The sequence below is a fragment of the Molothrus ater genome, chromosome 21 (assembly GCF_012460135.2).
Source record: "Molothrus ater isolate BHLD 08-10-18 breed brown headed cowbird chromosome 21, BPBGC_Mater_1.1, whole genome shotgun sequence".
Taxonomy (NCBI): Eukaryota; Metazoa; Chordata; class Aves; order Passeriformes; family Icteridae; genus Molothrus; species Molothrus ater.
Window position 1 is genome coordinate 4,431,334 of NC_050498.2, and position 22,818 is coordinate 4,454,151.

General features: G+C 46.1%; 1 protein-coding gene across 2 annotated transcripts in view; it reads left to right on the top strand.

Annotated features, from left to right (window-relative positions):
• The first annotated feature begins 821 nt into the window (after positions 1 to 821).
• Positions 822 to 22,818, top strand: part of COL26A1 (collagen type XXVI alpha 1 chain) — a 171,773-nt gene continuing 149,776 nt past the window's right edge. For both annotated transcript variants that reach the window (XM_036395353.1, XM_054517047.1), the window contains exon 1: positions 822 to 1,151. In XM_036395353.1, coding sequence (XP_036251246.1) covers positions 1,000 to 1,151 — 152 coding nt within the window. In that variant the 5' untranslated portion in view covers positions 822 to 999. The remainder of the gene's footprint in view (positions 1,152 to 22,818) is intronic.

Consider the following 22,818-nt stretch of genomic DNA (forward strand, 5'->3'; position numbering starts at 1 on the left):
GTTCCTCCTGCCTGGGGTTCACTGTGCAGTTCTTCAAGCTCAGAGCCATCCTATGTGATAAACCAAGGGAGTCTGTGGGAAGTGGTGGCAAAGGGAGTGCTTATGTGTGAATCATAGAATCATGAAGGTTGGAAATGGTCTCTAAGATCATTGAGTCCAACAGTCAACCTCACACTGTCATGTTCATCACAAACCCATGTCCCCATCTGAGTGATGCCAGAATGAGCAGGATGCACATGGTGAAAGCAGGGATCACTTTCTCACTGCTTACCATGTGAGTGAAATGTCTTTAAATTATTTATTTCCTATTTTATCTGTGTAACTTCTGCAGCAGAAGTTATCTGTGTTAGTGGCAGCAGCAGGCACCAGCTTTGAGGTATTTGGGCCGCACTGCTGAGCAGTGAGTTCCCTTCGACCTGGCCCTCGGTTATTTGGGGAGACACATGGATTCTGCTGTGTGTGGTGATGGGTTTGGGTGGGGACTGGGGGTCCCCGGGCGCTCCCTGCACTCGGGGTGCTGCCGGCTGTGCCCGGGGCAAGGCTCAGCCCGCGGGTTCCGTGTCCCGCGGGAGCGCGGCTCGTCCGGCCCGGGACGGAACCCCTCGGCAGCGGGGTCTGCCGCGAGGCCTGGCAAGGGTTAACGCCGAAGCCCCACGCCCCCTTTGACGGAGTCGGGCCAACCTCGCCAAATTTGAAAAGGCATCCGGGGCTGAGTGTGCGCCCTGGGAGCATCGAGCCGCGCTGGCCCCGGACCCCCTGCGCGGGCAGCAGCCGCAGCCGCCGGGGCTCGGCTTGCCGAGGGTCGGGGCTTCCCTTTGGCGGCCGGAGCGGCCATCCCCTGTGCCCGGCACCCCTGCCCCGTGCTCCCCGCTCCCGGGGCTCCTCCGTGCCGCGGGACCCCGCCGTGACCCCGGCCGGGGCAGCGCGGTGTGGCCCTGCGCCTGCCGTGCAGTGTAAGAGGGAAAGGGGAGGCGGTAGGAAAACCCCGTTCTTGCAAAAATGCAGCTCGCTCTTTTCTTGTCCTGGTGCTGCTGCCTGCACGGATGCGCGCTGGGCACTGGCTTCCTCTATCAATTCCCAGCATCAACCCTGCAGCACAACTACCCAGAGCAGAGCTCCGGCTCGCCGGGCAGCGGCTTCGCCAGTCGCCGGTGAGTAAGACCGGGTCCGCCTCCGGGCGAGGAGGCTGCGCCCCGCCGGTGGCCCCGGGGGACAAACGGGCACGGCAGAGCCACGGGCAGCGGTGCCTCGGAGGGTGCAGGGGCGGGCTGGGCTGCTGCCCCTCGGCCAGCCGGGATGGGCTGCCCGCATCCTCGGTGGGGCGCGGACGCTCCCTACCTGCCCGCAGCAGTGTCCGCCTCCGGGGGGATGGAGGAGCTGAGCTTGGGTAAATGACACCCGCAGAGTGTCCCCCTGCCGCGCCCAGCCCGCCGGGGAGGGGAAGGGGCTCTGCCGGCTGAGCGCCCCTGCGCAGCCGGAGCAGGAAAACCTCCTGAGCCGGGACACTGGGGATGTCGGCAGAGGGAACTGTTATAGCCCTCGGCTGCGAGGAGAAACTTGTTCAGCTCAACAAAGGAAAGCCCTTAATTACAGATCTTTCTTCAAGAGCTGCAACTTCCAAGTAGCTGTTTAAAACCAAACCTCCCACTCTTCTCCTCTCCCCCCACCCCAACCCAATTTCTTATAAACTTAATATAAATCAGGTTTGATTTACTATATCTTACTGCTTTAGTAGAGCAAACAGTTTAGGCTTCTCCCCCTCCCCTCTGTTTTCTCTGGATATTTCTCTAGAGGTGAAACAGCTGTTCAGATGAATGAGCTGCACTGTATAAAGCAAGAGAGTGGCTTAACCTGATTCCAGTTGTTCTTGAATTTCACTTTTTTCTTTTTTTTCCCCCCTGTCATTCCCTTAAGTGGGGACTCGAGATTTAATATTCAGGGCTCGTCCATCCTGTCTCTACCTCTTTTCCTCCTCCCTTGCTAATACCTAGTCTGCGTGAGTTGTGCTGCTGTGGAGGAGGGCTTCTGTTAGCACGGCTTACTTGGGCTGGGGTTTGGGAAAAGGCACGGACTCCGTGGATTTCCGTGTCGGATCGGAGGTGCAGGGGCGGCACCAGCCCTGTGCCTTGCACGGGGCTCGCATATGGTGCGGATTTTCCCCCGGGGGGAGGTGGCTTTGTCCGCTGCGCTGTCAGACAGCCCTGGGGCTGCAGGGGGTGTGATGTTAAACTACAGCAACTGTCAAAGGGTTTGAAACGGCAGAAAATTATAGGAGAGTAATGGGATAAACCTATCCCAGCTGGATCTCTTCCAAGGTACCCCCTTCCCAAAGCATGAGCTGCAATGAGAACCACATGTCATTTGTCTTACATATCTATTAGCCTGCAGATCTTTGTTCAGAGCTACCACACTTACATGAGTGTGGACTCTGCTCACCAAAGACCTTCCCCAGTTCCCACTCTTGCACAGCTTTCCCATGCCTCAATGGTTTGGATAGCTGATGCTTTGTCAGGGGAATGTGTCTCTCTCCAAGTCTATAAAGTGTTGTGTAAAACCACATAAACCTGATTTAAACAATGATGCTGGGGAAAGCTGGTAGATTTTTTAGATTTATTTTTTATGTCCAATGGAACTTTGCCCTGGGAGAATCTCCCATTCTAGTTTAATACAGAGGGGGAAGTAAAAAATTGAAGGGAGGAAAAAATCAACAGTGGATGTTGTGAAAGAAAAATTCAAGTGCTCAGTTAAATATCACACGTTGAAGCAATCTTTGTATGTTTTAATTTCCCCTTGAGTGGTGAAGTTTTGTTGTTGGCAAATGTCTAACAGCTTCACTTTCTGATGGGAAAATCTGTGTGGGAAAACTTTCCCCAGCCACAGCGTTGGACTTTTGAGGGAAGTCTCCTGCTGGGTGCAGCTTCAGGTTGGGATAGCTGGACTTTTCTGGGTTTAATATGGTCCATGATAGGAGTGAGGCTTTTTGCTCTGAGTTTGACATTGATATTGATCTATATGGGTGCAAAGCCTTTTTTCAAGGACTGAATCAGACTGGTATAGATGGGTTTTTATGTTGTTCAGTGTCCCTTTTGCCATTGAAACAGGGGATCTTGGTAGCATCTGAATTATGTGAAGCAACAGCAGCTCCATCACAATGAGGCTTTCTGGCCTCTGCTTTGGAGAGGCTGTGGAGGAGACAAGATGGTGGGAAGGTGATTGCTATTAATGGCACTATATTGCCATTCTGACTTTCTCTTCTTCAACCTTCCCAGTGTGTGCTTTGTACAGTGACTTCTGGCACTTTTCTGAGCCAAAAATAAGCAGGGACAGAGCCTTGAAAGCTCCTGCTGCAGCTCCAGGTGTTGGTACATGGCATCACATACTGCTGGGATGCTGTGCAGTGGACAGGTTTCCTTGCTATAGGACACACCATCTTTCTGCACTTGTCTGTTCCTGTCTTTGATCAACAAGTGATTGAGCTGTTTGGGAATCTGCTATCAATTTTCTAAAAATTAACTTGTTATAAGAGCTGTATTTCTCCAAGGGGAGAAGTTTCTGGAGTCCTTTGTGCTGATACAGCCTTTGGTATCAAGGTTGCAGGCTGGCTCAGAGAGGGCTCCTGAGCTCTGAGGACTGCTGACCACGTTTGCTGCAGAAGAATAAGGCCCTGAGCACTGTAAAAAGCTTGGGGTGGTGGTGAAGGGAAATTTGGAGGAAAAATGACTGCTATTCACATTCTTCAAAGTGAAGCCATGGAATACTTGTTCTGGAGTAATGATGTATTCTTTCTTTCCTTTTTTTAAAATGAATATTCTAGCTTCTGGTTGGCTTCAGTTGACAGGTCTTGATTATTAGACCAAAGAAACTTGCAGTCTATCTTTGCATGTGCTTGAATTGAACTGCTGATGTGCTGCCTGAAATCCAGGCAGCAGTGTCTGCTGGCATTGTATGGACTGCAACAGCCTCACAATTTAGCTTGAAATTCCCATTCAGTGCATGCATTTTGAACTTGCTGCTGTGTTAAGGCAATGAATGGGAAGTGGGCCTTACTGGAAGCATAAGAATGGAGGGGCTGCCTGCCAAGGAGAAATCTTCCTCCAAGCTCTGAGAAGCTTTGCTAACTGAGTTAAGGGAAGCTTGTTCCCATGCTGGAAGTAGCTGAGTTGTCAAGGAACGCTGCCTCTGTGTTAGTTGTCTTTGGGGTTGGTGTTCTCCCAACTCCTCATTCTATTTTCCTGTACTTTCTAATTAGTCATGCATTGAGTCCTTGTGAACTTAATTGTGGGAGTCTGAAACTTCTGAGAATAGAGGCAGGCCTAAGACTGGAAACCTCTTTGGATGAGAAGTGGAGGTGGCTGATAGAAAATCCCAAAACATGAACCCAAAAGCAATGTAGGATGATAACTTTTTCACTGGGATCATTACAGTACCATCACAAAAGCCCTCTGGGGTGGATGCAAGTCCAGCTGTTGCAATTAGGTCTTCAAAAGACTCTTCAGCCTAAAAACTTCTTCCTGTTAATGAAGATTAGAACCATGATGTTACAATAACAGGACTGTACAAATAGGTATTCTTATCCACATTCTACTGGCAATTGCACATTTGGTCACAGTAATTCCCAGTGATTCCTACATCAGTGATGTTTCTTGAGGATGGATATGGAGAGGAAAGTAATATCTGATTGTAAGTGCAATATTTGCTTGGCAGAGGCCTTGACATGGAAGGCCAGGTAGCCTTTGGCCATTTTATGTTGTGACTCAGAGCACAGCCCAGGACAGTGAGACCTGGGTCCCAGCTGCTCCTCTACCAATGGTTTACTCCATATCAGGGGGCAAATCCCTTTGCCATGGATTCCATGGAATAGTTAAACAAGCTCTGTGAGCTGCTTTGGTGTGGGAATGATGTTTAAACAGACATCAGCTTTCCAGTACTGCAGCTTGTCTTCCTTCCCTGAGAAACCCAAAGTGTTGGTGCTTGAAATATGTTGTCAATTATTCCTTGAGGCTACCAGTTTCCTAACAGGTCACTTGGATGTCTGCCTCTCAAGATCAAGATGCATGTGTGGACCTCTTGTAGGTAGATGTGTTCTGTGCAGAATAACTGCCTGTGTTGTGCCTGGCCCTGCAGCTACATCTGTGCTGGGCTGGAAATGACCCTCCCCAGCACAACTGCACTGAAATGTAACAACCTCCAGCCTCTCAGGTGAGCTTTTAGTTCTTTTAAGTAACTGTGGGTCTCTTTATGTGATAGAGGCCTATTCTTAATATTAAAAGGTCATCTATGAAGAAGTATCCCTATTTATGTAGGTCTGTAAGAATACTTTCAGAATGTGTATCTGGAGTTTTCCTGATGGATTTTTATTAATTCTCTCTTCACTAGAGACAGATGACTTGAACCTTATTTCAGCCTCAAATTCTGAACCTCTCGTGACTCTTAAGTGGGTGTGGAATACAAAACTATACATATTGGCCAAATGTGGTTCTCTCTCCTTTTAGTGATAGGATCTTGCTCTCTGAGTCATTTTCTCCATCACCTAATTGTCTGCTCATTGCCTGAGGTCCCTGGTTTGCTCTGGACTGTGAGGATGTCAAGCAAACAAACTGGGATTTGTGTCACGCTGAGTCCTCTGCTCTAATTCTGCTTTGAAGTGCCCGACCCAGGTAACCAGGAGGTCAGAAGGTCTTGAGCTCATCACAGACCCTGGAACTATCTGGTGTTTGTTCCCTGGGCTCTGCAGCCATATGATCTTCATCTGCCTGGTGGGGTTCAGGGCTGTAACTTTGCAATGCAATTAGCAGTGGAGCCAATGGTAGGCTGAGGGTCTGGTGACACTGGAATGGCTTTGAAATACCAGATGTGATTGTAGCTACTGCAGTAAATTGTATTCCTGTAGGAAATCTACTGTCCTGCCTTTCCAGCTGCTTGTGTGAATGATTTCCCCTTAGGTAGGTTTCATTTACCAGCTCAAGGGGAAAAAACAAAGGGAGCAGAAAGGCAAAACAATGGGTGCCAGTGAACTTGTGTTCCTCTTGGATAAATTAACAAATATTTCTTTCAATAATCCTTATTTTTTAGTTTTCTCAAAGCTGAGCTTGTTAGGGTGCTAAAGTGCTGGTGGAAATAGGTTAGAAATGTCACAGCTTTGCTTGGGGAGTGGTTCTATGACGCTGGGATCACAGAATTTTTACTTACATCTTAGTTTTGTTGGGCTGTGTCTCGATAAAGGGGGAAAATGAAGAATGACTTTGAGATAATGATTAAAAACTGAAAGCATGGAGTGCTTTAGGTCTTCTAGGTCAGAGTAATGGACCCTTTTCTGCATCAGACCTCCAGCATGTCTGGAAATTTAACTGATTTATAAAGCATAGATGCCTTTCCTGTAGGATTATACAAAAATTCATCCAACTGCATTTCTGAAATATACACAAAGCTCTCGACTCACTTTTAATTAGGCAGATCTAGACAGTGCTTAATGTACTTCCACTGAGGCATAATGTTTATTTAGAATCTTTGAGCATACACTCAGCCTGTGCCAACTTAGATATCACAAGCATTCTGCTGAGGGTAGTAGCTGCAAATTAGAAAAGGGGCAAATACTACTAATTTGGTTGCTGTCCTACATTTTCCATCTTTTTATATAGCTGAATAATACTAAATCTCTTGCTTATTGTAGATATGCACAGTGTAGCACTCATCTGAATTAGAGTCCTTAATACTGCAGAAACCAGCAAGAGTAGGAACTGTGATATTGCTCCTTATTGGTTTTGTTCCTTGCCTCCTTTTGTTTGGAGAAATGGTTGTTTGTTTATGTGTAATTTATTACATGGTTTAGGTGCTTTGGCTGCTTTTGACAAGTAATGTTTTCGTCCTTTTGGAATTGAACAGATGTGTAAGTGAGGAGTATGCTTGGGTGGAAGTATTGCCTGTAAGGTTTAGGCCTTGCTGTTTGAAAACAGCTGAATCTTTTGGGGAGGACCAACAGATAGGAAACTATTTCAGATTTCAGACTCCTTTTCCACTTCTAAAGCTGGGCAATCATATTTCTGGCAAAGAAAGAAGCCTCTTCTATCTGTCTAGAAATGGCTTTCACCCAGAGGCTCCCACAGTGGATGCCTCTGAGACAAAAGCTGAAGGCAGTTTCACAATGTTTCATGTTTGCAACAGGTCAGTCTCCTCTTCCACATTGATGTAGTTTATCTGGGAAAGAGAATCTGCTACTCAAAATCATAACAGCTGATTTGGAGACTGAGAAGAGACAGTATCTACGAGATTCTCTTATTCAGGACTCTTCCCTTTGCCTCTGTGGTTTGCTTTGTGTCTCCTGTCCATCCTCCCAGAGCTGAGTAAGGCTGTTCTTATCCAGCCACCTGCCTTTGTGCTGAGCAAACAAACCATCTGTCAAAACATTAAAGCTAAAGTGAGGTACCACTGCATAGAAGGGACCAATTCATGTCCAATATTGACATCAGGTTATGTAGTCAAATGTCTTTTTAATAAATTCCACTTTTTCTGCCCCTAGGAACTGGGTGGAAGTGATATTCTTTGCAGCATTTGTGCTGCATGCAGGCATGTGTTTGCTCAGAGCATCTCAGAAATGCCAGTGCAGTGAAATCATGAGGCAGGGGAGTATTCCCTGGATGTGGTTGTGTAACCAAGTTAGACTGAGTCTGTAGAGTTAAGAACAGGTCCAGTTCTGTTCCTTCTGGATGTCCCCCCACCTCTTCTGTGTGTGTATGTGCACTCTGGAGAGGAGGTGTGTTTGTTGGACAAGACTCTTGATTCCTGATTTCCACTTTTTAATGGAATAGAAAGACCAAGGATGTGGAAAGAGTGTGCCTTGTAAAGGTAGTATAGGACAAGGTGTTTCATGAAAGATGCTTGTTTCATGCAAGGACAGTTTTGGGGTGGACTGTGAGGAAGGGGGCACAGCAAATTCAGTTGCAGGACCTCAGTACTAAGGTTCTTGTCTTCTATGTGAGAAATGGGAACAGGATGCCCCTTCCCCTGTGCATGTTGGATGTTAGAGCTGTTTAGGACTAAGAAAAGGCAGCTGCATAGGTGCTAAATGAGCTAAATACTCCTTTTGCCCTCTTGGGATGACCTGGTGAGATGGAGCTGCTCAGTTAAGGCGCTACACAAAACCTTCCCTTCTTGTTTTGTGCCTGGGGTCAACCAAATCCGCTTTTTCCCTCCAGGACTTCGCTAAGTTGCTCAGGAGTGTGGTGCTGGGAGCTCTGAGCTTGGTTGGAGCTGCTGCTCCTGTTGAAGGGCAGGGCAGAGGGGCTGGGGGATGGATGACATAACGTCTCCACGCTGGGCTCCCCTTGCCCGCGGTGCCGGTGCTCGCTGGGGTGTGGTAGCCCTGAACGGAAGGGCAGACATTTCTTTTTTGCTGTGTGCTGCTTAGCCCTTATTAAACTCAGATGTTTCTAACCCCTTCCTCCAGGCTCTCATTATTGCTGTAAACACAGCAGAGCACAGGGAGCTTTTTCAAATCCTCGTTTGAGGCAGCAATGGGTGACAGCTCTCCCCACATGAATTTAACACTTCAACCCAAGGGAGATTCTGCCTGTGTTTTCCCTAAAGAAAAAGAGTTTTTCATCTGATGCCACTTCTCTTGTGCCTGCCTTGGGTTGCTTGGCTTCCTGGCTTTCTTCTTGCCTGATTCTGTCTTGTGCTTCCCCAGAACCTGTCTGGTTTCTGCAACCCTGCTCAATGTTGGCTGTCTGGCTCTTTGTCTCATCACTGTGTCTTGTTCAAATGTTGAGTTGTTTGCATTTTCAGTGGCAGTGAAAACAATACCAGCTAAAATAAGGTTTCTGTTGCTGTGCTAGGATGAGTCAAAAAGGCTCTCCTGGAAGAAACACCTAGATCTGCATGTCAGCAGGTCTGGATCTCAGCTGTACCTGTTCCAGATTTACTGTGTGCCTCTGACAGAAAATTACATTTCAGCTTTCTGTGGAGGGAGAAGGAGAGGAGAGACTGCCGTGGTAACAGGATCTTAGATGCTTCCTACCTATGAACCACAACTTCACCCAGCATGAGCTACTGTACCCCTGTGGGGGAACTTAGGAATCCTTGGTATCTCTGAATATAACCCACTAACTTTGAGGTAAATCCAGGCTATTTATAACCTCCCTGTATGCAGTTCTCCAAGGACTATATCCATTGCAAATCTACTTATGAGTCTCAAATATCTGTCCATTTAATATAATTCTACTTTGAGCTGAGAAATTCTTGGCCCATTTGAGGTATCAGAGCTGCTTTGTGCATAGCATTGGCTTAGTAAAAGCTGTGTTCCTGCAAAATCTCTGATGGTCTCTGTCAGATCATCTGTGTGACTTGGTCTTGGGACATTTGTGTCTCACTCTGGTTTTGTGTTGTCCCTTGCTGTAAATTGAGCTAAAGAGCTCTTGACAGAGAGCTGGACAGAACCAGGTTATGGCAGATGTTAGGAAGGTCATTGCCATTCTGATGCTGTATTTAGTCACTGGTGCTAAGTTTCCTTTTGGAAATTTAGGCTACCCTAAAACACTTAAAGATGAACTACCTTGTTGCAAAATTCTCAAAATCTGGTCCCTTGAGTCTATGGCTTGATTTAAACTGCCCTTCAAAAGTTTCTGGCATGTGGGGAGGTACAGAGAGCTTTTCTCAATTGTGATTCTATATCTCCAAGAAAACACTGATTTAATTAGTGGTCACTGCAGATTTGAGGTGAACTTTCTAGGCAGCTTTTAATAAACTTAGAGCTAAAATGGCAGTGCCCCTGAGAACTGAGCTGTCAGCTTGTGTCTGTCACTGGCACCAGCAGTACAGGACAGAGAAAATCTGATATGCTTAAGCTTCAGTATTTCAACATGGCAAACCCTGCTAACCTAAACACTGAGGGGGGAGCTGCATTCTTTGCTATGCCTAATCTCTGTATTTTGTTAAACATGCATTCCTGCCAGAACTTTATTGGACAGAACAATAGTGACCAGCTGGGCAAGTGACCCTGGCTTTTCTGGTCGGCAGAGGAATTCAGCATTTGAGAAGTTCAGATTCTCATGTGCAGCTTAAAGTGATCTGGATTTAGTTGCTTTTAATTATTAGCTGGCTGATTCATGAGGCTTTGTTTTCCACCCTCTTTCCCAAGACAAAGACTGTTTCCTTAAATGCTCAATATATATTCTATAGAGCAGCACAGAGTCTGGGAACTGAGACTTGCAAGTTCTCTCTCTCTTTTCTTTCCCCTAAATAAAATGGGAATAGTAATACTTCCCTTCATGTAAAGGAAGGCTCTGGGGAGTATTTCACGAGGGTGTGGTTATATCTTAGAGGGAAAGCTACAAAATCCAAAGTACTGTATATGAATTTATGCTGAAGTTTATAATAAATCTATGAATGATGATACTTGGCTCTTGTATAAACTTCCACTCTTACAGAGTAGAGGTCATTGTGCTCCCTGTTTACTGCACCTCTCTGAGTCTGAATGACTGAAATTGGTCTTTGGGGTTAAGTCTTTGCCTGAGCTCTGCAGAGAAGGATTAGTTTGAAGGGGATGCTGAGGGGTGGGAGAGGGAGGTGCTGAGCAGGGCAGGCTGGACTGACCAGTAGCAGAGGACTGGGTGATGGCACAGGCTGAGGGGCTCTCCTGTCCCCAGGGTGGTTTTTGCGAGCCTGGCTGTGGGACACACCTTAAGAAGCAGCTTTGAGCTCAGGGCACAAATGCCTGTGGCAATGGGTGTGACCCAAGAGCACCAGCCTTGGAGCAAAGGCAGCCCTGGGCTCTGGTGCTGCAAACTTCCCCTGCTCCCATCTGAAATACAGCAGAGAGCAAAAAGGCAAATTGGCTTTGTAGGATGTTAGAGTGCTTGGCTTAATGCTGCTGTAAATCAGCATAACCTGCAGCAAAAGCTACAGCCTCCCTGCAGTGTATTTCAGGATACAGCACCGAGCCAAAGGGTTTAAACTATCACACAGTAAAATGCTGTCTCTGGGGCAGCTGTTACTGGAAGTCACTAATGTATATCACAAATGATACAAAAATTTTGGATTACAGAGTGGTAGGAATTCTTAGGCTGTCAGCCTGTGGATAAGCTTTGAATGAGTGTGCATTGCAAGCAGAAATAATAGGATCTCATATTGCCAAGCACTAGAAAAATACTTGAGGCCTGATACTGTAATTAAAAGTCTGCTAAAACCCTTGCAAGACCTCTGCAACCAAACCCATTGTAAATTTATTTCAAGAACCACAGCAACATACTAATTTTCTTGGGTAATGTCCTTTGAAACAATCAAGCTCTCTAATTATGTCTGTCAGGCCTTGCCAAGTGGTTCTTGGCATCTGAACTAGAAGGTTTTCAAAGTAGCTTCTGCAAATGACTGTGGAATTTTGCTGAAGGTGAACTTTCAGCTCCCAGGTACCATTTAGAGAAGTTGCTGCATAACTTTTAGGAAGGTTAGAGTGAAGCTGTATAGCTGTACAGTGGCTGGGAAGAAGGGGGAGGAAAGTGGGAATATGGAAATTATAGGAATCATCCCAGCTTGTCTCTTGAATTGAATGCAGTTAGAGACTGGGTTGATTTGTGTTGGGCATTTCAGCTGGTGTCCTGGCTGAGCCTGGGAGTCGTCTTGTGCTGCCTGTGTCTGGGTGATGGATTGGATCTCAGCATCCCTGTGGAAGCAAGGTTGGATTTGCAGCACACACTCCATATGTGGGGGTGGTTTGGGGCTTTTTTTGTTGTTGTTTGGTTGGATTTTTTAAACCAATCAGCCAAAAAAACACCACCACGAAGACCAACACCAAACCCCACCCAAGCATTTGACTGGAATCACACACTTCCCATGGGCTGGTGGCTCAAGTGTTGCCAGTAACAGCTGGATAGGTGAGCAGCCTGTTCCCATGGACATACCTCCAGCAAGGGGAACCAGTTCAAGAGTTCTTCTGTCACTCTGTGCTCTGAGGTTCTACCAACCTTTTTGATTTGTGAATGAGAGTGGTTTCTAGTGAAACTCAAACCACTTTTTTCTGCTGTGATGTGAGTCTGTCAAAGCCATTTAATGTGATGTTCAGCACTACAGTGTTCATATATCCCTCTGTACCTGCTTAGAAATGGCTCAAGTGAATGCTGTGGCAATGGCAGCTGCTGGCTTTGCTTCCAGGGTGGCTCAGTCTGGCACCATCCTTTGCTAAAACAGTGCATGGAAAGATTTCTCCAAACTGCAGTGAAAGGTGTAGAGGAAAACTCTCATGTATGTTTGTACGAGGGAGGAAAAACCACAAGCAAGTTTGAGCTGTTGTGTGTGAAGGATGTTTGTGTACATACTTAGTGCAATAATAAACACAGATTGTTGCTGTGTGTCACTCACAGGTTTGCTGGTTTGCCCTCAGCCAGTAAAACAACATTAAGGTGTTCCCAAGCTATGTAAAAGGTACCAGAAATACAGAATAACTGTCACCCATTGGTAAAATTCAAGTCATAACTACTTGTTTTAATCAAACTTTTATCTTGCATGCTATTTGTGTCACTCTTCATTCTCTGATGGCAGAAATGTGTGTAAATAGGAGAAAAGGAAAAAAAGTTAATCTTTCTTTAATGGTTTTGCCTTGAATTTGCCCCAAGCTTTTGTCAGTATTGTGTGTTTAATGTCTTTAGTTTCAGCCACCCCTTTGCTCACACAGACTGAGACCCTCTCGCCAGTAACTCCAGGCATTCCCATTCCCAGCAGAAGGATGAGGGATGCCTGTGAAACCTTTGCTTTAGGAGTTTGGTTCACTTGTGGGCACCAGGTTGAATTTTCACCAATTTGTGGTTAAAACACTTTAAGTTGTGGATTTTTGCACTTTGCCGTGGTGGAGCAGTTAGGTTGCCCTGTCCTTTTGCATTGGCAGGCGACCTCTAACTTAAACCACCACCAAAGAAACCCTGCAAACGCCCATCTAGGGGAGTTTGCTGTACAATTCTGCACAGAACAGGGCAGGAATTTTTCTGACCAAATGCCTGTATGTCCTTCAGACCTCCTGCTGTCCCCTCTCTTGCTCAGTGCTGCTTTCTCCCCCATCCGGTTTCCCACGTGTCTCCTCGGGAATGTTTCAAGGCAGTGTTATCATTCCTAAGGAATCTACTGTGCATGCACAGCCTATGGAAGGTTTTGGTTTTTTTTTTCAGCTGTTATTACTTGGCCAAATCAAACCTATTTTCCACCTGGATACTGAAATGTAGATCTCCTCCCTTCCAAACAGAGGCTTCCAAAGCACTGAGGCACTAAAGCAGTTTCGTAGATTGCTCAAGAATTTTTTAATAATATGGAAAGGTGTTAGTGTTTCTGTTCACAAGAGAAAGGCTTTCTTTTTTTAAGCTCTTTTTATTTCTAATGAACAAACTGGGTTGCAGCAGGGTTTAAATGGAGAATACAAATAATTGTTTTTGGCTAGAAATGAGGTATGGTGACTGCTTCCAGAACCAGTGAAAGCTTAGGAAGCTGTGTTAAAAGCAGAACAAACCTTTCACATTGAAAATAGTTAGGTAGAGCACTTAGTTTCTTGCTGTCTCTTTACAGTCTCTCTGTAGACAGATATCAAAGTGCAGTGGGTTCTGTGTGATTAAAACACACCATCTGCTGAAGAGTGACTTTAGAACTTGGTGAGGCAACACTGGGTGCTCCCCAGCAGGGTTTGGGACTTCTGTGTGCAAAGAGCTGAGCTACAGCAAACCCTGTGGAGTTATTTTTATGGCATTGGATGGGTGCAGTCAGGAGAGTGTAAGAGTGGGAGTCTGGAGGAAGGTGAAGAGGAGGCTGCTGGTACAGCAAATTGTTGTGGAACTGGAACTGCCTCATCCCAGCCATGCTGTAGTTGCAGGGAGGTTTCAATGAGGTCTCTACTTAGTGCAGAGGAGGCTCTTTGGAAGGGCTCCTCATTGGCAACCAAGAGGTGTTTTAGAGCAATTCACTTCATTTACATGGGCTCTGGAAAGGACTGGCTTGAGAGGGAAGCAAGGAAGAGAAAGATGTGATAGACTAACACCCATGGATGTGAACATGTGTTTGTAAAGGCTATTGCTATGCTAATAGTGGCTTTTAAGAGTTTTAGCCTGTGCAAGTTGGAATTTATCAACCTTAAAGCTATTGATATATCCTTCTGCCTTAGCTCAGCTCCTGATCCTGCTCTCAATATGCCCTTGGATCAAAACTGGCTGTTGTAAAGGGCAAACTCAGCTCTCTGATGACAGGACAGATCTCAGTTCTGATGTTCCTACTTCCCTACACATGAAACTCCCATGGGTGTGACTGGAACAATAGGATTATTTTCCAAATTATTTTTTATTGTAGTAACGCCCAGGACAGCCTTGTGCCAGACATGGCAGACGTGGAATAAAAAAGTTTTCAATTTAAATAGCAAATTAACACACAGGCTTTGGGGTTTGTTTTTCAGGCTGATTAACACTTTGAATACCCAGGCAGAATGGTTTTCCAAGGCTTTGTTTTCACTGAACTGGGTCTTATGTGGCTCATCCTGGCAATCTTTCAGCTGGTCTGGGGGTAAAAGCCTGATTTATCTACAGCACACAGCACAAACTGGTGTGCAGATGAGCTGGCACATTGATAGAGCAGTTACTGGAGAAAAGTGCTTTGCTCTTGAGGTGCTGATGTGTTTGTGGGGTACAGCTGTCCCCAAAAGAATCTTCCTGGAGTCTTGTCTGAGGCCTGGTGCAGATGCTGGCTCACAGGTACCTGAGCTTCAGCTGCCTCACTGAACACAAATGGCTAATGTGAGAATGTAAAAGGAAGAAGAGAAATTGTTGGTCTCCAAGCAAAATAAGAAGATGGATTTGTCTAGACTGGCCTATTGTTTCTAATCACCTCCTCCAGCACAGGAAACATTAGAAAACTGTGGGGTTTTCTTGCACTTGAGGAAAGGCTGCTCCCTTGGTGATTTCAGTGGGGTTGGTGTCAGGTCTGGCTCTTTGGCAGCCACCTGAACCAGGAGGGAGCCTGCACAGCTGCTGCAGCTTCACTCTGGAAGAGGTGCCTTGGCCCATGAAATCCTGTTCCCACCAGGGATGGACAACCACATGGTAGGTACTACTTAGAAATGTCTGCTTGTAGTCCCTTGTACACCAGAGCCCACAAATTCCTGTACAAGCTGCTGACCAAATTGAAGACCTAGACCGAAAAAATTGGAATGTGGCACAGGAAAAGAGAAGTGGGCAGGTGGAAGGGGTGCTGCTAGAAGAGTTGTGGGTTCAGTTTACCTCACACAGCTGTTTGTGCAGGTATTTCCAGTTGCATCCTAAGACCTGTGGATCTGAAGCTAAAACATTAATCTGATTTTTGATACCTTTTGGGGCTCACTGCTCTGACAGTTGAAAACATAAGGAAAACACATCTGTATTGCCCTAAATAGAAAGCAATGTGCTGTCTGTGGGATCTCTTTCAATACATTTTGTTTGTTTGTTTGTTTCTAGCTATCAAAAGGATGTACCTTCTCCAGTGCAGCAATATCCCAACTGTTCAGCTCCAGGAAAAACCCAAAACATGCATGTTACATGAGCAGATTAACATCATGCAATAGTAGGAAGCTTGATCATGCCATCTTAATTTTTTTTTTTATACACTCAACACTGTCCTTTTGACATTGCCTTTTGTTCTTGCTGTAGTTTGTGGTTTTTGGTGCCAGTATAATGTTAATGAAAAACACTGCTTCATTTAGGCCAAGTGCCTGTGTTCCTGTCATGCATGTGGCATTCATTGCTGCTGGTAAGTGCTGGGAGTTTGGCACCAGAGGGCTGAATGGGAGGCACAAAGATGCTCTGTTGTCTGTACAGAGCTCTATAAGCAAAAAAACAAAACAAATTTGGGAGTAGGCTCTGTCCAACCCCTGCAGATTGGCTTCTGATGCAGATACAGGCTTTGTAGGGCAAAGGGTGGCACTTAAGGAGATGCTGAAACCAGCAGGAGCCTGATTTGTCCCTTTTGGAGGACTGAATTGTGCAAAGTGTTTTGTTACAAGGGGAATTAAAGACAGCCATGGGCACTGCCTTTGTGGATGGTGGAGGAGCAGCTGTAGCCACAACAAGAGCAGTAGTAAAGCACAGGATGCTCTGACAGGGTCAGTGACTCCTTATACTGCTTTTCTTAATGTTTTCTTTTCTGCAAAGGTTTTGAGGACGAGCAGGTGTGTGTCAGTGCCCTGTTCTTCTACTTAAAATTCACACTCTACTTCTTGCTAAATCAAATTTAGAGCTTAATTCTGAATGAATTGTTCTAAACTCAGATGTACTGACTTTTATCAGAGTTAGTCTGGTGCTTATAATGAGGATCAGGGTCACTGTCCTCAGCTTAACCAGTTCTAGATCAGGCCCTCAGAGGAGGACACAGACAAGTACCAAATGTAGACTTAGACCACAGGGATCTGTTTCAGACAGACAGTTGGTCTGCCAAATCCCTACTGCCAAATCCCAGCTCTCTACTTTCAATCAAGGTCTTAAGGATTTTTTTTCCTGTGATCCCACCCCTCCTATCAAGGTCAGGCTTTTTAGGAATGAACAACCCAGTTCTCTGGATGTATTCACAGTGTGGAGGTGTTAGACCTATCTACAACCATGTTATCCAGCTGTGCACAAATGTTTAGACTCAGGTTCTTCTTTTGGAAGACTCTAATTCAAGCAGTTTTTAATGCTGCAAAAATGACATACTTGGTTGTAATTGTGCATGATTTCCACGCTGCATGGATATCAAATGCCAAATTCCATCAAGTCAGTCTAATTTAACAAAGACAGATTCCATGGATATTTTTGTACATTTCCTCTTTCCTCCCTCTGTGAACACTGGAAACTACTGTCTTCTCATTGATTGTGATAAGCTCATGGGAGGGAGCAGCAAAACACTGCAGTGTGTAAAAGAATGTCTGTAAAAGCAAAGAACTTCAAAGGGGTGAAGCCCCCTTTTATTTCTGAGCGCTCAGTCATGGACTAACTTCTTTCATTTCACTGCTGAAGGTAATTATGGTCAGGTCAACCATATTTATGGTTTGATTCAGTTGGAACATGTCACTGGCAAGCTGAGAGGAGATGGGTACTGGCTATGAATCAGAGGGACTTTATGCTGGAGGAATATTCCTGGTGCCCTCTGCCCTTACACACAAACAGGTATGTAGGCTCAGAGGGACTTTTGAATGTGATCAGTTTGTTTCTGATACTCCCTGCCTGATCAACACTTAAATCTTCATCTCCCTCTGTTCTATCCTTCATTAATATCAGTGCTGATGCTCTACAAGGGTGTGTAACAGGTGAGTGTTCTTATCTGGCAGGTGCCTAATGAATGAGTTTGAAAATTAGGAGAGAGGAGGAATGTTCTCATGGCTGAAGGAGCTGAATGTGGCTCTGGGAGCTGGATCCCTCCTTATCTCTGAAGAAGAGTTGCACACATGTTCCTTGGTATTTAGCTATGCTGCTTCTAGGTGTTTAATAATTCCAGCAGGGAGAGGTTTTCCCTTAGCCCCTGTAACTTCAGTGGCTGCAGGAGGATAAGGTAAAATCTTATGCAGTTTCCTATGGATTGAAGAAAGCTCAGCCCTCAAGGTAGTGCTTTTTGGAGGGTCATCCCTGCATGAAACAAAGCAAGGAAAGCACAGTTAAATGTGCTTGGCTGCAGAAATTTCTGAAGACTGAGACTGAAGCTGTGTGCAGACTGAACTGTGTTTTCCTCCTCAGGTAAAGATTCCTCTAGGACTAAACTCCCTCCAGCAGGCTCTGATAATGCACTTTGTGTGGGAAAACTTAAGGCTGTTATTGGCAAGTGAGTATTTGAAGTGCACAAAGCACAGAACATATTGCTCCCCTGGGGAAGGGTTATGCTTTTGAGAGGTTCCTAGATAAATTGTCCCATCTTACTCTGCTAGCCAGAACTTATTTTTATGGCCACTTTGTTCAGACTCTTATTGTGGGGGTGGAGTGGTGGTGTGTGCAGAGAGATTGGAGTTCCTTCCAACCTTTGTCTGACCAACAGAGCAGAGTGGGAGACCTGGAACTTGTCTTATTCATGTTCGTGCCTCTGGCTCTCTGCTGCTTCAAATGGCTGCTGCTGTCTGGCTTCAGAAACACCAGCAGCCTTCCAGTTTTATTCCTTTCCCAAAATGAATGGGCTGTTACAGAGATTTCTCTCCCTTTTTTTGCAGGAGTCAGGGTAACCTCTATTAGTGACTATGAAGTGCTCAGTGGGAGTAAGGCATGCGTAAAACATCAATATTGACAGCAAGATTACTGTGGCTTGTCGTGGCTTCTGACTTGCAGGCCTCTTAAAACTTTGTAATGGAGGAGCAGAATCTGCTTTGAACTGAACCCTGCCATGATAAGCTTGTGTACAGCCAGCCCCTCACCCCTGCCAGGTGGTCTTTCATGGGTTCCTTAGCAAAGGTCCATCTATCTACAGGCAATCCTGGATCAATCCATCAACACTGAACATTCCAATAGTGTGGAGACTGCTGGTTACAATTGGATTTTGTAGCTGGACAATGAGCTGGATGACAGCCTTGATCCTAAAACCTAGTTACCTGGGGAGAGCATGAATACAGCCAAGAACAGGGGGAACTTAAGCCCAACTTGGCTTTTATCTGAGCTTTCCAGTAACATGTGATGGGATGGTTTCCTCTTTAGCCAGGTCACAGCAGTAAAAAGTAACCTGGTCCCAGCCAACTGAATTAGCTGGTAAACTTGATCCTGATGAGAGTCAAAGCACATTCAGGGAGGTGTGTATTTGTGAATAAGAAAGGAATAATGTAATTTTATAGAAGTGGATGGTTCAGGAAGAGATAACCCAGAGAGCCTGGCAGCCTTTGAATTTGGATTTCTTGGAATGTAGAGGGCAACTTCTACTCCTGGCCTCAAGGGAATATATAAATAACTAACCCCTCCTAATGCTGGGCTGCAGCACAGAGTGTATGGATTGCTGTTCTGGCAGAGCAAATGGGATGCTGTACTATTTACACAGAGAAAAGGGCACAGTTTGCTTTCATTGAGTCAGAACAGCAACTTTTTCCCAGTGAAAGTCAGTGACCTTCTGATTTTATTGAAATTCCTCGCTAGGATTGCAGGGAAATTGATAGCTCCAGTGAAAAATGTTATGAGGAAACTTGGGGAAATCTACCTAGCTATCAAAACACTCCTACTGTTTTCTGTGCCCTAAATGTTGATCTCTGCTAAGTATAACACACAGTGTGTTATCCTTATGGAAACAAAAAGATAATTCAGTGCAGTTGTTTACACAGGACAAAGCTTTAGGGCAAATCACAAGCATCAGAAATGCCAACCTTCCTAAGAGACTTCTGTCATATTTATTGAGAGTGGGGAGGGTCAGTTTGTGCCCAAACACATGGAACAGGTGCTGATGAAACCATCCTGCATATGAAGTGTTCTCCCACTCTCAGAAAGAATTCTCTTCCTTCTGGCTTGTCCAGTTAACTCTTTACCAAACCCACACCATTTTACTCAGCTCTACAAATGGCTTTGTGCAGAGCCCAGCTGGGGGGATTGTTTCTGCTGGAAGCTGTTCTGAGCTGGTGGGAGTGTGGTGTGATGGGAGACCACAGATTTCAGGAGCTGGAGCCATGTCTTTCAGTCCAGTGAGAGCATCAGCTCCTGTGGGGGAGGTGGTGCCTGCTGTAGGTCTGTCCCTAGCAGGGCAGGCAGCCCTGGTTTGTGTGTGGTGCTGAACTGTCACCTCTCTGACAGAGGTGATTAGGCAGGAATGCAGCCACTTCCATTCTGAGCTGCACAATCCTGATTCACCAGCCCTTGCTGGGTCCTGATCAGTCCAGCCCAGTGGTTCTGACACTGCTCACTTTGTGATCCCTTCTCCAGTGAAATGGAGCCAGCAAACAGCCAGGGGGCTTTTCTCTTGTGAACCACCTGGAACATCCTCCAGGGACCCCCAGGATGAAGAGAAGCTTGGAAAAGTGAGCAGTTTGGACTAGGAAAGAAGCAAACACTGCTTTTGGGGATGGCTCTGTGTGTTGTGGTGTGAGTGCTCCTAAGGATGGATGGATGGATGGATGGAGACATCTCTTATGCACCCTGTAGGCTTAGGGAACACTGTGCAAATCCCAGTGGTGAGAAGGGAGGGAAGATGAAGTTTCCTGTCAGTGTCTTCCCATCCATGAAATGATTGCTCTAACTATGCTATCCAGGAATTAAGCTTTGATATGTGAGTGTGGGGCTCTTCTGGAACCCACAGTATTTTAGCTTGTTGTATGTTACCTTACACTTCTCCACCCTCTGCAGTCCCTTTTCTCTCTCACTGTTGGATGTAAAATCATCCAGAATCTCCAGGGGTGAACTGGGAGTCCCAACAAGCACCTGATGGGTGCAGGAGGATCAGAAAGTCAGTGGAGTGCAGGTATGGCTTTGTCTGGTGTCTGCCTATGGAAGCAAACTGCACCTCCAGCTTTCTGAGTAAGCCTGGATGCCCTGTGAGATGCTCTCAGGCAGTTCCCCATGTGCTCTGGAAGGGGAGGATTTCTTGTGTCCCTCCAGTGTCCAGGTGCCTGAAGCTGTCACTGCTTTTGCTGAGTCAGCAGAGAGCAGGCGCCCCTCAGCATCTGCTGAGGGAGGGGTCTGTTCAAACTCCAAGCAGGAGTTTCCAGACTATCTCCAAATGGAAGCAAACTATTGATTTTGTTGTTCCATTTAGCCTGAAGGGTCCACAGCACTACACAGTGAATGTGATTTGATAGCTGCTGGCATCAACACCCCCATTCCCTCTGGAAAAACACATTGTCAGCTGGGATCAAGACATGAGATCTGGATCTGTAGCCTCAGAAGGAAACTGTCTAAATCAGCAGTTTGCAGGCCATGATCTGCAGATCCTCTGTTGTCTGTGAAAGTCTTCCAAGAATTAAATAGGGTGTGAGAGGAGGGGGTGTTTGGAAACAGCTGGAGGAAATGGACCAAGTGAAACTCCTCTCTCTGAGCAAGGACCAGTTCCTTGGGATGCTGCAGAACATCACACTAAATATGCTGGTGATGAGCATGCATGAGATCCTGAAGGAGCTGCTGTTTGGATCATTTTGTTTGCTTGGTTGGAATATTCTTTCTGAATAAGCAGCAATATATTCTCTGCCATCCTGGATGCATGCCAGTAAAAGTCCTAAACCTTCCTTCCTAGCATCTGTGTATAATATAAAGGGTCATTTATAATCTCTGTAAGCCATGATGGGGCCTTTCATCACGTTGTCTGAAGCCTGCTTGCATTCTGGAGGCTGTTCTTGCTGACTTTTGGCTTGCAAAGGGAAGTTTTGGGATGGTTTTGTCTGTCTGTCTTTCTTTTGTAATCACTGTGCTATTTTATCTGCCCTGAGTTCCAAGCTGGATGTCCTAATGCATCCTTGACCAGCTGTGTTCCTGGTTTTGTCTCACCTGCCTGTGTGCCACAGTAAAAAGCCCTAAAAGTTGTATTTGTAGGAAAATTATGCTATTTATGGGAAGCCAAGAGTGTGATGTACCTTTCACTCCTGGCTGTGGGTACCTTTGTAACCAAACCCTCTGTTCCATTGGTAAAGAGAGAAGTTGGAGAAATCAGTGCTCACGTTTGATTAGCTGAGTATCTTTGGGGTCTGCCCCTTTTTTTTATGCCCACATTGGTGTTTCTGCTTTGGAGATGAGGTGATAAGTGTGCTGTCCCTGGATTTGAGTGAAGGATCTGTTACCCTGCCATGAGCTGCCAGTCCTCTTCAGCCTGGCAAACCCAGGTGATGGCTTCAGGCAAGAAAGGCAATGCATGGAGAGCCTCGGGGAGCTTCTCACTTCCTGGAGTGATTGAGGAACCCCTGAGGGAGCTGGGGGTGCTCAGCCTGGAGAAAAGGAGACTCAGGGGTGACCTCATCACTCTACAGCTCCCTGAAAGGTGCCTGTGCTCAGCTGGGGCTGGGCTCTTTCTCCAGGCAGCACTAACAGAACCAGAGGACACAGCCTTAAGCTGTGCCAGGGGAAATATAGGTTGGATATTAGGAAGAAGTTTTTCACAGAAAGAGTGATAAAGTACTGGAATGGCTGCCTGGGGAGGTGCTGGAGTCCCCATCCCTGGGTGTATTTAACAAAGCCTGGATGTGGCACTGGGTGCCAGGGTTGAATTGAGGTGTTGGGGCTGGGTTGGACTTGATGATCTTGAAAGTCTCTTCCAGCCTGGTCATTCTGTGAATTCTGGGAATGCAGGGCTGTGATTTTCCCAACCCCTCTTGTTCTCACCCTTTCTCCTGGCTGCTTTTCCTTCTGTGCTCAACTGGCTGTTCCCATGTCATGAGGAGATTTTACCCCAGCCTGGACAAACCCCATGACTAAGGCTTGGAGAGACCAAATGGCTGATTGCACCAAGTGTGCAAGTGAAAGGTAAAGAAAACTTCACTTTGAATTATCACATTTTCAGCCTTTAGCTCCTGTTGTTTCTCCTGGTCCTGTTCCCTAAACTTTGTGTGGGAGCTCTGTTGAGCCTGTTAAAGGATCTGATGTCATCATGTCATCTGAAGCTTCATTAACTTCATCTTTTCCCCCCTTGTTTTGATGCTGCAGATGTCAGTAGAGACATTTGGCTACTCCAGTGCCTAATCCCTATTTACACACCACAGATCCCTGACAAATCTGAGATAAGTGGTTCTGAAAGACCTCCCTGCTCACCTGGGATCACCTCAGGTGTGCCCACAGACCTGATCCCTATTTACACAGCACAGATCCCTGACAAATCTGAGATAAGTGGTTCTGAAAGACCTCCCTGCTCACCTGGGGTCACCTCAGGTATGCCCACAGTGCACACTCCCTGCTGGGGAATCCAGGGGGGTTTCTGGTGAGC